Source organism: Danio rerio, chromosome 4 (genome assembly GCF_049306965.1).
Source record: "Danio rerio strain Tuebingen ecotype United States chromosome 4, GRCz12tu, whole genome shotgun sequence".
NCBI classification, from domain to species: Eukaryota; Metazoa; Chordata; class Actinopteri; order Cypriniformes; family Danionidae; genus Danio; species Danio rerio.
Window position 1 is genome coordinate 30,107,427 of NC_133179.1, and position 15,074 is coordinate 30,122,500.

General features: G+C 31.8%; 2 protein-coding genes across 3 annotated transcripts in view; one reads left to right on the forward strand and one right to left on the reverse strand.

Moving 5' to 3' along the window:
- Positions 1-63: 63 nt before the first annotated feature.
- Positions 64-14,951, reverse strand: trmu (tRNA 5-methylaminomethyl-2-thiouridylate methyltransferase). Its single transcript, NM_001020599.1, is given in 11 exon segments — positions 64-685; positions 3,325-3,407; positions 5,157-5,301; positions 5,382-5,482; positions 5,572-5,638; positions 9,298-9,351; positions 10,666-10,838; positions 11,867-11,989; positions 12,472-12,578; positions 12,659-12,824; positions 14,764-14,951. Coding segments are annotated over 11 exon segments (1,251 nt in total). The 5' UTR covers positions 14,846-14,951; the 3' UTR covers positions 64-535.
- A 14-nt stretch (positions 14,952-14,965) lies between these two features.
- The window catches only part of LOC141375071 (L-threonine ammonia-lyase-like), an 11,192-nt gene continuing 11,083 nt past the window's right edge, over positions 14,966-15,074 (forward strand). The window contains exon 1 of one of the 2 annotated variants that reach the window (XM_073947244.1): positions 14,966-15,064. The gene's annotated coding sequence lies outside the window, so the exon portion shown is untranslated. The remainder of the gene's footprint in view (positions 15,065-15,074) is intronic. The other variant, XM_073947246.1, reaches the window with a different exon arrangement.

The window sequence follows — 15,074 nt, forward strand, 5'->3', positions numbered from 1 at the left end:
TTTTAAAAAATCATAAACATACACTGTAAAAAATTTCCATACAATAGCAGTTTTTCGTATTTTGTTACTCTTGTTTTTATTCTACTTTTAATTATCTTTCCCCAGTTTATGTATGCTTTTAAATTGTATTAGGAGAACTTATTCTTTCTAACTATGAAAAGTTTGAAAATGTGGCTTTTATGAAAATTTTTTATAGGTTGGTGTTGTATATTACGCTATTACTTCTTTCACTATATATTACGTCTTGCACATTATATTATTTAAAACTACTAAAATGTCAATAAAAGTTACTTTGTTAAACTGTAGAGTTGAATTTGCAGCATCAAAAGTGGACAGAGAAGAGATTATTCATAAATAAACGAAAAGAACATCACAATATACAGAAACTGTTATTAGACAGATATTTTTACAGTGTAGTACACACAAACTTTTAAAGTATCTGCAGTTTCTCCCACCCCAAATGTCTATAAACTATTAGAGCATCTTTCCACAGTGCTTCATTTAAACCACAAAGCCGTCTGAGATGTTTTGCGCTTCAGCTGTGAGGCTCTGGATGTTGTTGGTTGGTGTCTTTATGGAGGCAGTTTGTGTTGCTTTGATCTTTCTGAAGAGCAAATTTTGTGGGTCCCAGACGAATGATCTTCCCACTGCCCAAACACTCGTCTCCTTTATACAACACAGCAAACTGCAAAATGAACACATTGAAGTCAGTTTAATTGACAAACCGCCATTATTGTTTCTGAAGAGCCAATCAGTAGTTTATAGTTTTCTTTAAAGTAAAAACACAAAGCTAAAATTTCAGCTGAAATGACTTATTTATAATTTATAAATAAATATATAAACATATAAACAGTGCTAGCTAAGTGAAGGATAAAGTACGACCCGGAGGTTTTTAATCGCAGAATAAAGAGCATTAAGAAGTCTGTTGTATAAGACTGGTTCAAACAAATCAGCACGCTCTATTGAGTTTGAGGTGCAACTTCATTAATATGCATGATGGCTTCGAAGACTGTTTTTACCTGTTACAGTGTTCAGATGGCAGAAAGACGCCACTTTGTGTTGCCAAAACAAGTGGAAGAATAAGAATTGTTTGGAGACATGGGTCATCAGTGTGGCATTTATAAATGTGCTTCAACGAAGGCTTTGTTTTCACTTCATGCTATGAGAGCGCAGCTGGACTCACGTGTGGATTACAGTGCATGCGACAGAAATATGTTTTAAGGAACATTTTTTTAGGTTTTTTAGGAACCTAAGAGCTTTTCACATCTGGATATGGTGAAATCCGGATTTGCAGCTCATCTCCTTTTAACAAAGTTGTCAGCTCCAGTTTGTGTTGATTGTCCTGTCTCTACAGATTTGGTAAGTAAGCGATCACTGTTCTTTGTTTATTCAGATGGCAGAGTTAATTTGTATCGTCAGCAGTACTCCTTCAGTTTTTAAAGACAGACCTTAGTCTAAATGATTTAGTTACTAAGTTTACAGTATGTTAATATCACTACAATATTATGGCCTGAAAGATCTGCTGTAAATGCTGCTCTCCGAGTGTAAACATATAAACACCTTAATCAAACTATTACCATCGTTTAGAATTTTCACTGCATTTTAATACAGGATAGTCTATAAACACACGGCTTTTTGACACTACCTACCAAGAGCATCTAATTTACTAAGAAATGCTAGTTTTTTTTTTCACTCATTCGCCGTGCGGTATCAAACATTCCATTAAAACTAGGTATTAAAGTACCTCGCATCCAACATCTCGTTTGTCACAGGGGCCATGCATAAAATGTTCCGGAATGAAAGTGAAAGTGCCAAGCTGCAGTTAAAGTCGACAAATTAATAATTTGGCAAATAATTCGATTACTGATGTCAATGTAAACACAGTCACTGACTTTCTCTCCTGCGTCTGTGTTTGTGAAAATCAGAGCGTACCCAAACTGAAACTCCCATATTTATGCACTCCCATCTAAACAAAGCTAAACTCACCCACATACCTGATTTTTGTTTAAACTAGAGGTGTGAAAACACCCTGCTGAGATAGGGGGGTTTTGTGGCCCTTTACCGTTACACTAACCTGCGCATTATTCAGTCACAAGATGGCACTAAAAGTCAAAAACGCAAAGCTGACAGACACAAAACTGGCTCAATAAAGCATAGGCATAGGTATGCATTATCTGTTCACAACATGGCGACAAACAGACAAAAACAGTACAAACAAAGCGCCATTACAGACAAGCAGATACACATTAATGTGGACGGTAAAAATAATTTTAAGTTCCACGAATGACTAATCAGAAATGAGTATTCCATACAGCCGTGTAATACCATTTTATAAAATAAGTAATAGGAAAATCATTGGCTTGACTTACATTTATTTAAATATCTTATGATTTTACTTAACTGTATATATATTATAATATACAAAATGATTTCAGATGTTTTCTTCAGTATTATTTAACGAAAGAAAGGTCAGATTAGTTCTAGGTGTAGTTTTCTTTACATACAGTAAAAGAAAGTGAATTTAACCCTTGTGTCAAAAAAGAAAGAAAAAAAGTTTCTCTAAGCCTAAAACAAAGGTTTTTTTAATGCTGTACAATAAGGTTGTATTAGTTATTGTATAAATAAACAATGAACAATACATTTATTAATCTTTGCTAATCTTAGTTAATGGTAATAAAGTTCTCCATTGTTAGATAATGTGCATTAATGTTAACAAGAATGAATTTGGATATTAATAATGCATCAGAAAATACTGAATTATCATTAATAAATGCTGTACAAGTATTGTTCTTTATTAATTCATGTTAGAAAACACATTAACTAATATTAACTAATGAAATCTTATTGTCAAGGTTGATCAAAATATCATATATAAATATTATTATAAATATAACCATCAGTTAGGACATTCATATTTTTTTATGAAGTGAATAATGTGGTATTTTTATTAGTAAATGAAAAAGAACATTGAGTCTATAATAGACAAAAACATCCATGTCATAAAATATCATATATTAATATTTTGTTCTGCTTCAAATATAAAATTGTAAATAAAAAAGGAACAAACAAAAAAACACAAGAAGGCTTTTCAAAAATGGCTTGGTAACTAAAACTAAAATTAAAATAAATGTTGACAAATACAAAAATTATAATAAAACAGCTAAATAAAAAATGTCAAATTAAAGAATTAAAAACGAGGCTGAATGTACACTGAAACTAGCAAGCTAATTTAACAAGGAGTTGATTAATCTAGTAAAAAGAATATTTCAGGCTCTAGTTTAAAAGTGGTAATGATTTATAAATGACTTGATTTTCCTGGATTACCTGTCCAGTTGCCATTCCTCTCATGGGCTCCTTCACCATCACCCACACTGACCCGTCTAAATTCAGGGTTACAGTACATGGAGCTGAAAGAAATGAGATGCTGACTTTAGAATGGTTCAAGACAGAGCCTCAAAACTTTTAATAATGCTGAAAGAGTAAAATTACAAATATGAATTTAACAGAACACGGATTAAATTATGGCAAATCATTTTACCAAATGGATGTCATGAGTGTTATTAATTTCAAATATTTTGAATTTAAATAAAACATCTGAAATCAGAATAAATAAGCTTTCCTATACTTCAATATAAATATTAATATATTGGAACACTTATTTAATATGAAAAAAAGTCTTAACAACTGAATTTGATTTATTTAACTGAATTAAATAGTATCAAATTCAATAAAACCATAATGAAAATTATGAAAAGACAAACAAAAAACTAAGCAAGGAAGCAAACAACAAACTATAAATGACATTAAATAGCCAGTTTTGTTAAAGAAATATAAAAATATTAAACAAGAAAAGAACAAAGTAGAAAATCTAAAATATACTTGTTATATTACTATAATTCAACCCTATATAACATAAAATAATAATTAATATAAGAGTAAAAAAGTAATATATTAGAACACATACAAAAACGTTAAGAATTTAATTTAACTTCACTAATTTGATTAGTATAAAATGCACTAAAACACTAATAAAAAATGACAAACATCAAACTAAATGAAAATGAAAATACTATTAAGGGCCATTTGTAAAGTTCATGGCGCTGAGCGTTAAATAAAAATAAAACTATTAAAACTCAAAATGAAACAAAGTAAAAAATTACACATTTTTTATTATTATAAAAATAAAAAAATATACATTGAACCTTTAAATTAATAACTTGGCATTTATTTAATATACATAACAGGCTTAAAAAGTCTTGACATTTTTTAATTAAAAACTAAAAAAATTGTATGAAATTCACAAACAATAATAAAAATGATTAAAAGATACATAGCAAACTTACAAACTATAAACTAAATTAATATGAAAATACTATAAAGAGACAGTCTTGTAAAATATAAATAAAACTAATAAAAATCTAAATCGTAAAAATTAATATAAAGGTATAGGAGCACGTATTTAATTTTGGAAAAAAGACTTGGGGTCAGTACGATTTTTAAATGTTTTATTTTATTTTATATTATTTTAATTTATTTTATTTTATTTTTTAATCATTTATTCCAGTGGTTTTAAAGATGAATTTTTAGCTTCATTACTCCATTCTTCAGTCACATGATCCTTCAGAAATCACTCTAATATTAATAATAATAATAATAATTATATTATTATTAATAATGTAACAGTAATAAAAGCATTAATGACTGGAGTAAAACGTTCTTTGGGAAATACATACAATAAGAAAGCAGTTAAACTTTTTTTTTTTTTTTTTTACATTTAATAAATCCGTCTTGATGAACAGAATAAAGTTCCTAAAAAAAAAAAGAAGAAGAAAAAAAAACTGACTCCAAACTTTTGACTGGTAGTGCAAATTTAAGAAACTATCATTTAATAAATCGGTCTTGATGAACAGAATTAAGTTCCTAAAAAAAAGAAGAAAAAAAAACTGACTCCAAACTTTTGACTGGTAGTGCAAATTTAAGAAACTATCATTTCATTGAATTGAAAAAACAGTTATAAAAAGACAAACAAACTAAAATTCAATAAAAAAAATATGAATAATGAACAATACATAAAACAGTGCTAAAACAACACAGCAATACATGATTTATAACATTATGGGCTAAAATAACAATAATTTATTAAAAAAGTGACTTACTTAAAGGCATGCGGTTGTTAAAACAGAAGTGACAATCCATCATCTGAGTGTGAACAAGTTCAGCAGGCGGCTCTTCTGCGATCCAGTGGAAACGGTCCGTCTGTAATGTGTCTCGAAACAGTGCCGGGTGAAATGTGCTCGGACACTAAAAAAGTAGGCGAAATTTTACAAACCAAAATAATTTGAGTTAAATTAATAACTTCGTCCAAACTGCGTATAACTCACCACAAAGACATCAGCAGTAGTAACATCTTTATCCACAACAAACCAGGCATCTGCCCGCCCTCCTATTCTAGCCCTCTGCCCCAGTGTTAATGTGAACCACCCTGTGAAACATACAGTAAACTGTGTGTAAACATACAATAAAATCAGTCATCCTTTCTAACAAAAAATGAAGACTGAAATAGATATTCACCTTTATGCTTTCCCATGATTTTCCCATCTTCAATTGAGACGAAATTTCCAGGTCTGGGTTCTAAGTACTGTAATAAATAACATACAGAATAGGAAAATAATAATATTAGAACTATTTATATACACAGTTGAAGTCAGAATTATTAGTCCCCTTTGAATTTTAAATTTTTTATTTTTTTTTTATATTTCCCAAATGATGTTTAACAGAGCTAAGAAATTTTCACAGTGTGTCTGAAACAAATGGGTTAATATCTTCACAGTAGTGTTGTTCAGCCACTAAAATCTTCCGATGAAAGATTGATAAGGCTATTTTCAGTTTCATAAGGAAACTTTTACAGCATCAATAATGTATATTTGAATTAGTTTAACAACAAAACTCAAGAAAATACCGCTGTTCCGCCTAGTCTCTCCCTATATTGTTTACCATGCAACACTAAATATTTACTCTGAAAAAAGCATTTCAGTTTGGCTTGCACGCCACCGGACAAGCACTTGTTGCTTTTAATGCATGAGAGAGGGTTCTTTTGCTGTGCTCGTGTTTAAGGAGGCGTATCTCTAAACGGCAGGTGAGGGACTGTGATTCAGAGATTTATGCTAAGCTGTTAGCATTGTGGAAGATCACCTACTGCACCTTTAATTCTATTTCTGTTTAGTTCAGTTATGACTTTAGTCAGATTAAGGTGATCAAAAATCGCTGTTTCAAGCTTATGTAGGCTTACAGTTCAAAATTCATGTTTAATTGATTAAAGAGTTAGTAAACACAAGTACATCTTATTGAACATCATTTATTTTCATCACCAATTATCACAGTAGACAAGTTTCTCAAGCAGTTTCTGATGCATTTTGTAAAGAGGAGATGAGCCCCTGGTCTAATGCACCATTGGCTTGACAAACCCGCTCTCAAAGAAGGTAGCACACACATTCTGAATGCCTTCGGCAGAATTCAAATGAGCCATTTCAATCTAGATTAATTCCAAGATTAATCTAGATAAAAAAAAAAATGAATCTTTGCCCACCTATGCCCATACATACAACAGTTCTATCTGGTTCTTGATTCTGATAGGCAGATACCCATGCAATATTTTGCTAGTAACATGACACAAAGGCCTCTTCACCCTTCACTGTGTATTACTCCACCCACAAACAGCCAGCAACAAGCAGAGACGCTACAGTTTGACAAATATTACTGTTATAAGACAACAAAATGAACTTTTGAGGCTTTTTTTAGTCGAGAATATAGTTGTTTAGATTGCAACTATGCAGTTTATTTGTAAGAATAGTGTCTATTTTAAAACATTTACAATTTCTGAGAGAGCTCGTATGTGGCCAAAGACGGTTGGCGTTGTCGATCCAAAAGATGGAGCCTTTGTTTAGTGTTTTCTTTATCGCGAATAAAAAGATGAAAAACGGAAGCGTTGCGGTTTTTAAGGTGGACCGGTTAGACTCAATAAGAAGCTGGTTTCAGCCTCATCCCTCCTTATCACAAACACAACAGCAGTCTGGTAGTGATTGCCCTGGGGTTTTTTTTTTTTTTTGAGGTTAATTATTGTGTTATTGTAACAGTCGCTTAAATGTCCACTTTAAATGTCCATTTCTGTGGTTGTTTTACCTTTTAGATGTACGCATGAATTTATGGGAGCTCAGTTCAGTTCTAGCGAGTGTGTGATGGTCACGCTACCACTGTATCATTCTTTTATTTCAATAAAGTAACTTTTATTTTACGATAAATGTTTGAGTGTCTTTTTCTTTTCCATTCGCCTACTCCTTGACTGGCATGTATTTAGTCGACAGCACATGGGAAAAACGTAGAAAGGCCAATAGGAAGAGCAAAATAGTTTCTGTCTCTTTTTTTATTCCATAAAGTCTCCGGGTAAACGCTGGGACACCTGGCACCTGTCACAATACCGACAGCAACAGAGACTGCTGCCTCTTGCCAAAGCATGCCTACCACCAGTGCTGATATACAGCCATTTCGCACTGCTACTTGTGTGATATTGCTCATATATATATATATATATACATATATATATATATATATATATATATATATATATATATATATATATATATATATATATATATATATTAGTGCTGTCAATCGCTTATAAAAATTAACTAATTAATCGAACCTTTTTAAAAAAATTAATCGCGATTAATCGCATTTAAAATACTGAAACTTGTAATTTTGCCTATTTAAATGTAAAATTAATGTAAACGCAAGACAAAAAATATTTAAATTCAAAATCTAATTGTTTAATAGAATTTTTGTTTAACTTGTAACACAGATTTCTTCATGTAAACAACATACCCACAATAAACCATCAAGATCCTGGCTAGACAGCCATATTTATTCCCGAAATTAAAACACAGGCATGTTAATGACATTTAAATTTCAAAACAGTCAATGCCAATAAAGAAAACATTGATTTCCATGTTGGATTCTAAGTGGACTGCAAAAAAATGCCAAAATACAGGAATTGCAGATATGGAAAATGAAAAATTATAATAATAAATTATAGAATACAAACTGTTGCACTCATTGTAAAGTTTTATTGCTGTGAGTTGAGAACAATAATTATAGAGTAAAAACAATTTTGCTTAATCCTCCTTTACATTCATCCAGTTGCTAAGACTAGGAGTATCCCGCAAGTGCACAGAGACTCCCAAATGCCCGCAAATGAATGATAATTTCTTGCAAACCGGTTGTTAAATACACTGCACACCCCTCTCGCCCCTACTCAGATACATCGCTCACTCCACCCCTGACACCCCTCAACGGGCCTGACACAGACAAACACACAGACAGACACACACAACGCGCTGCAGACGTTTTGGCCCCAACGGCCTTCCATACTGGAGCGACTCCCCTCAGATTCAACACGCATGATCACGTTCATCAAATTTGCTGAGCGTCCTAAACTAAGCGTCCTAAAGTATTACTGTATTTTACAAGGATTCTGACACAACAACGCGAAGCATACACTTTCGTTGCGTTTAATGAGGAAAAACGCTAAACTTGGAGGGCGCATGCTGAACGGCAGAGTAATGCCCTGTCTTTGACAGCTCGCGACTTCACCAGACGTTCTGAGTACATTTACATAAGACACCAATACTCCGATTTTAATATGATTAAGATTATACTCTTATTAAAATTCTACCGTGTAGCCTTAAAAGGAACCTTACCTTAAAGGAACACCGAGTCACGAAATGCGGAGGATTTTCTTTCTGTTCGCCATGCGGTATCAACTTACAACAGATGTCGAAAGTTAAAAATGAAACATCCGAAATTGCATGAAACTCTGGATAACCTGTGATGCAACTAATTGTTTTATACTGGAACTTGCCTTCAAAAAGTGCTTCCTTGGTCTTATCCACATTTATTGCATTTTGGACACACATCCACCACAACAGGAAGTAAAAAAAACCTGAACTGCGTTAATTGCGTTAATTTTTTTTAACATGTTAATTATTTAAAATTAATCGCATGCATTAAAGCGTTAATTTTGACAGCGCTAATATATATATATATATATATATATATATATATATATATATATATATATATATATATATATATATATATATATATATAATCTGCAGGAACCCTGAATAATAAAAGTTAATTTAACATTTCTTCTAGTTTTCATAGCAAAAAAAAGACAAGTTTGTACCATATATAAGGAAAATACCAGATGCATACAACTTTAAGCTGAATCAAACAACATACCTCCAGGATAAAGTTCTCAAAATCTCTTTTTCCAATGAAACAGATTCCCATGCTCTTTCAGGAGAGAAAAAAAAGAAAATGTTATTAACTGCAATAATATCATATTTTAGTTTTAAAGCATATAAAACTAGTGCTGTGGTGAAAAAAAAATGTTTAAGAACTCGATTCTGCAGTTTTCAAACTGCATCGCTAATATTCTCTCTAATATTCGCTCAGCTTTCAACAGTAGATGGCGCTCCAGGGTAGTTTTTAAAGGTAGACTGCACTCTAAACTCGTTTTTAACAGCAGATGTCGCTCTAGGCTAGTTTTAACAGCAGATGTTACTAGGCTCATTTTTTAAACAGCAGACGAAACTCTAGACTAGGTTTTAACAGTAGATAGTGCTCTAGACTGTTTTGTAACAGTAGATGGTGCTCTAAGCTATAGTTTTAAACAGCAGATGTCACTCTGGGTTAATTTTTAAACAGTAGACGACACTCTAGGCTAGTTTTTTAACAGCAGAAGGTGCTCTAGGCTAGTTTTTAACACACAGAAGGTGCTCTTGGCTGGTTTTTAACAGTAGATAGTGTTCTAGACTAGTTTTTAACATCAGGTGACACTCTAGGCTAGTTTTTAACAGCAGAAGGTGCTCTAGGCTAGTTTTTAACACACAGAAGGTGCTCTAGGCTAGTTTTTAACACACAGAAGGTGCTCTAGGCTAGTTTTTAACATCAGGTGACACTCTAGGCAAGTTTTTAATAGCAGAAGGGGCTCTAGGCTAGTTTTTAACAGTAGATAGTGCTCTAGACAAGTCTTTAACAGAAGGTGACACTCTAGGCTAGTTTTTAACAGCAGACAACACTCTAGGCTAGTTTTTAACAGCAGAAGGTGGTCTAGGCTAGTCTTTAAAAGCAGATGCCGCTCTAGGCTAGTTTTTAACATCAGACGGTGGTTTAGGCAAGTGTTTAAGAGCGCACAGCGGTCTAGGCTAGTTTTTCTAACCATACACTCAAATGCTCATGAGGACGTATGCTTCGTTGTTTGGCTGATTTCTGTAAATTTGCTTTACATGATTAATGTAAACACAGCTCAAAATGAATACTGTTGTAATTCGCTTAATCCTCTCTAAACTTTATTACTGATTACTTTAGGTTCAAGTGGTATTTGTAAGAAATTGGATTCAAGCAAAGTAAGGCTGTTGGTTAAGCGTACAGCGCCATCTGCTGTCAATTTTAGAATCGATTGATTTCATGAACGATTTCAGCCAAAGTCTACATAAAACACTTGCTTATCAATTAATCAGCTGATTAAGTTACATTTAAAACACAGACCACTTAGATAAATCTAGCGTACAACATCTAAAAACATGCTATTTATTCAGTTTGTACCTCTTTTTTCTTAAGAACATGCTGAAAGCCGGCCTCAGCTGCAATCTTCTTCACATACCCTTTGGTTAGTCCAGCCAGGGGAAATAATGTGTGTCGCAAAGCATCCTGGGAGATCTGACTTAAGAAGAACGTCTGGTCCTTCAACAGATCAGCACCTTGATAAAGCCGCACAGCTAATGAGACGGAGAAGAGTAAGAAGAGTCAAATGAATTCTGAAACAAAACCCTAATAGAAATTAACAAAAAAATGTGTGTATATATATATATAAAATTTTAATTTCACAAAAATTGTCAGCTAATGCCCATTTCCATATTTCACACTAAAAATCAAAGAAAATAATGAGAAATTTTATTCTGAATAGGGAAAAGGCAGAATTGTAAGCACGTCATGACAGAAGTTACATTTGTTTGTATCTAACAATTATTTTATCAATGAATGAATGAATAAATAATATTTAAGGTAATGATTAAAAATAGTTCTTAAAAATGTATAATAAAGTTATTAATTAACAATAATAGCTTTTATTTAAAAGGTTTACCTATAGTAAGATATTTACAGCAACATTTTCATGACAGTTATTTATTTATATTCAAAAACTTAACTCATGTCATGATATGTGCTTCAAAATCTAACTTTTCACAATTCAAAATTTAACTCATTATTTTTTCTTTATTATTTTGAGTAGGGAAAAGTCAGAATTTTAAGTATGTATCGTGACAAAACTTTTAATTATATAACAATTATTTTACCCATTAATTACCAATAAATTTTGTGTCTGGTCATGACTTTTGTTAATGTAACCCTTTCAACTATTTTTTTTAAGGCTAAATACGCATGATAAATCTAAATATAAACAAAATTACACTGTAAATATCTCATTATAGGTTTAATTGTTTTTATTTTTAACATTTTTTAACAATATATTATTATTGTATTTACTCCTATTAATTATGATTATTATTGTTGCCTTTAGATTTTGAGATTAAATACGACCTGGGAATTCAAGCGAGCGACCAACCGATCAACCTAATAAATGAACGAACGAACGAACTAATGAATGAACTAACTAACTAATGCATACATACATAAACATTATTTAGATATACATTTGTTTTGATGGTCATAAATCCGCAATGCATCTCTGGTCTACACAGTTTCAGTCACACAAATCATATGGGCAGGCGTCTTCACGCTGACTTACGCTTTCTAATTTCAAACCGGTCCCTGAAGAGGCTTTTGGGAGCTTCAGTAAGTTTCTGTTGGAAAACCTCCTCATCCTCCTGGGATGTCCGGGCATAGTGGCCCGTTGCCATGGCATCAGCCCCTGTTGCCAAACAAGACAGTGATGTAAGTATGGCAGCTACAGCAGCAACAACAAAGAACTGTGCCATTTTTTAGCACTGTCAACATGAAAAGATGAATAAAAGTGTTAATTCTGATTTCTTAAATTGTTCTTAAAATGTATATTTACATTTAGATTGCATTTTATATTTTTATTTATGTATTTTTATTATACTGTGCGCTTGCATGTGTGTTCAATAGATGAGAAATGATCAATGGTGAAGTCATTTGTTTCATACGAAAGCATGTTAAATTCATGTAAAGTGTCATGTTTACTACTAAAGTTTACTATAATGTTTCAAAGTACTGATTAGAAACTAATACATCAAATATACAGGTTGACAGACAGACTGTTAAAAAAAAAAAAAAAAACATCCTTATTCTGACCTTTACTTATTAAAATATACAAAAAATAAGTGATCACACAAAACCTTGAAGTGCTGCTATAAATCCTCCTTAACTTACCTAAAGTATTAACAGCATACTGATAGAAGTGTTTAAACTTGATGTGTTTGTTACAGATTATGTCTGGATTAGGTGTTCTCCCTCTCTCATATTCCCAAAGAAGATTGCTGCAAAAAACAAGCGAAGAGAACATGAACAAACTGTACACAACACTTGTAATGTAATCAACTAGTGCAGTAGCATTTACCTAAATACTTCATGCCAGTATTCTTTCACATATGAGACTTCGTGAAAAGGGATATCCAGCATCTTACACACTTTATAAGCATCTTCGCAGTCTCTGTCTGATGAACAGAGCCCTTTTTCTTCCTGCGAGTCCCAGTTCTTCATGAACACACCGGTTACATGATAACCTGATGGCAGAAATATAATACACATTTCATTATGACAGCATGATGATATTAAGTTGAAAAAAAAAAAATCTGTTTGTCTGCATACTGAAAACTACATGCACTGCTATACTAATTATAAATACATAAATATTATTTTATTTATAGAATAATTGAATTTGGCGGCATGGTGGCGCAGTGGGTAGCACGATTGCCTCACAGCAAGAAGATCGCTGGTTTGAGCCTCGGCTGGGTTAGTTGCCATTTCTGTGTGGAGTTTGCATGTTCTACCCATGTTGCATGTGTATGCGCAGCCCATATAACCATATGCGGGGAAAGGCGTATAATTTGACACAATGATAGAAGACATTATCAACACGAACCACAGCAAACCTGAAGTCTCAAACTTAAACTCTCTAGTGCCACCACTTGTCCAAAGTTTTACTTCTGTTTATTTTTATAACTTTTAAACCGAATGGGCCACAATCAAAACTCTTATTAGTTTTCGTTAAATTAAATTATATTAAATTTATTTTATTTATGATATATTTAATTATTTTATTTATTTAATGTGTTTTAGTTCAAGCTTATTCTACTCAAAAAGGCTGCATTTATTTGATAAAAACACAGTAAAACAGTGAAATTGTAAAATGGTATTAGAATATTAAATAACTAATATTAACTAATAACTAATATTGAATAATGTTATTAAACGTAATTTAAAATGTAATTAATTCTTGTGGTTTAAAGCTGAATTTTAAGCTTGACTATTCTTCAGTGTCACATATGACAAAAAATTTTCAAATATTCCTTCGTCCCCCCAACTCCCCCACCCCCAAGAAGAAACCTTTACTATTATTATTTTTTTTTTTGATACTGTTAACAGAAAGAAGGTTAACGTTATCCTTATGATTATTATTTTACATTATTACTATTATTATTATTATTATTACACTGTTACTGTTGTTGTTGTTGTCAGTTTCCATTTTAAAGTACCATTAAAAAGTATCTTCTTTGATTCTTCACAATAAATTGTACAAAAGTAAAATACAAATATAACATAAATAAAAAGATTGCCAAAAATAGTGATTATTTAGTCATTTTCTGACCTAAGAAAATCTAAAAGTAAAATGTATCTCAGTTTCCAAGATACTATTAAGCAAGCCAAGATGTTTCATGAGTGATAATCCTAAGAATCATTATTAGTGATTGTGTGTACCAATAATAACTGAACATGACAGAGCAGCAGATCTATCAGCATCCTATTATAATGATTTCTGAAGTGACACTGAAGACTGGAGTAATGATAATGAAAAGTCAGCTTTGAATCACAGGAAGTTACATCTAAAATAAATTTATAAATTGTGAAATAATATTATTCAAATATTAATTAACAGTTTTCTCATTGAATGCAGTGTCGCATTCAATGAGAAAACTGTTATTTAAAATGTGCATTATATTATTTAATGATTTATCAATTTATTTTTATTTATTATTATTATTTTTTATCGAATAAATGTAGCCTTGGTGAGAGGAAATTGCTTCTTTTAAATACCCAAACTGATCTCAAACCTATTATTATTTTATTATTTTATATCCCAAACTTATTGTAACTTTATTATTATTATAATTTTTACAAGATTTCTGCAATACTTTGATAGTTGTTTCATTAACTTTCAAATAATGGTTGACTCTATAGTAAGCCATATAGAAGTGTGGTTTAAGTTTACTTTATTACTAAGAAGAATACTTTATTTCTGCTGTTATAATAAAATATTAGTGTCATCTAAAATATAATAATATAAATACGACATCATAAGTACAAATTATAAATTAAAATGTTCATGAATAAGTGACAATATATTACTGTAGTACTAGTATACCACGAAATATCTTTATGTTTCTAATCTGCTTAGCTAACAGAACAGTTAATTTAGAGAAGTGTAAATGATAGAAATCTTACCCATTCGTTTGAGCAACAGTGCACTGACAGAACTGTCGACCCCTCCAGACATTGCGCACACAACATGTCTAAGTACACCCATGGCGACTATTTTAATAAAGTCTCACAAAAACATGTTTAAAGCAGTTAGGAGAAATCATGAGGCGTTTCACGACTCTGTGATGAAGGTCGCCATAATTACAGTTCGTCACAAAATATAGACCGGTCGGAAACAACTAAACTATAGTTCCAGGCGTAGATGTTCGAACGGCTTAAACTGTTTCGCCAAGTGTGGAGGACATTTAAATAAGTGGAAAATAAAGTAAACAATG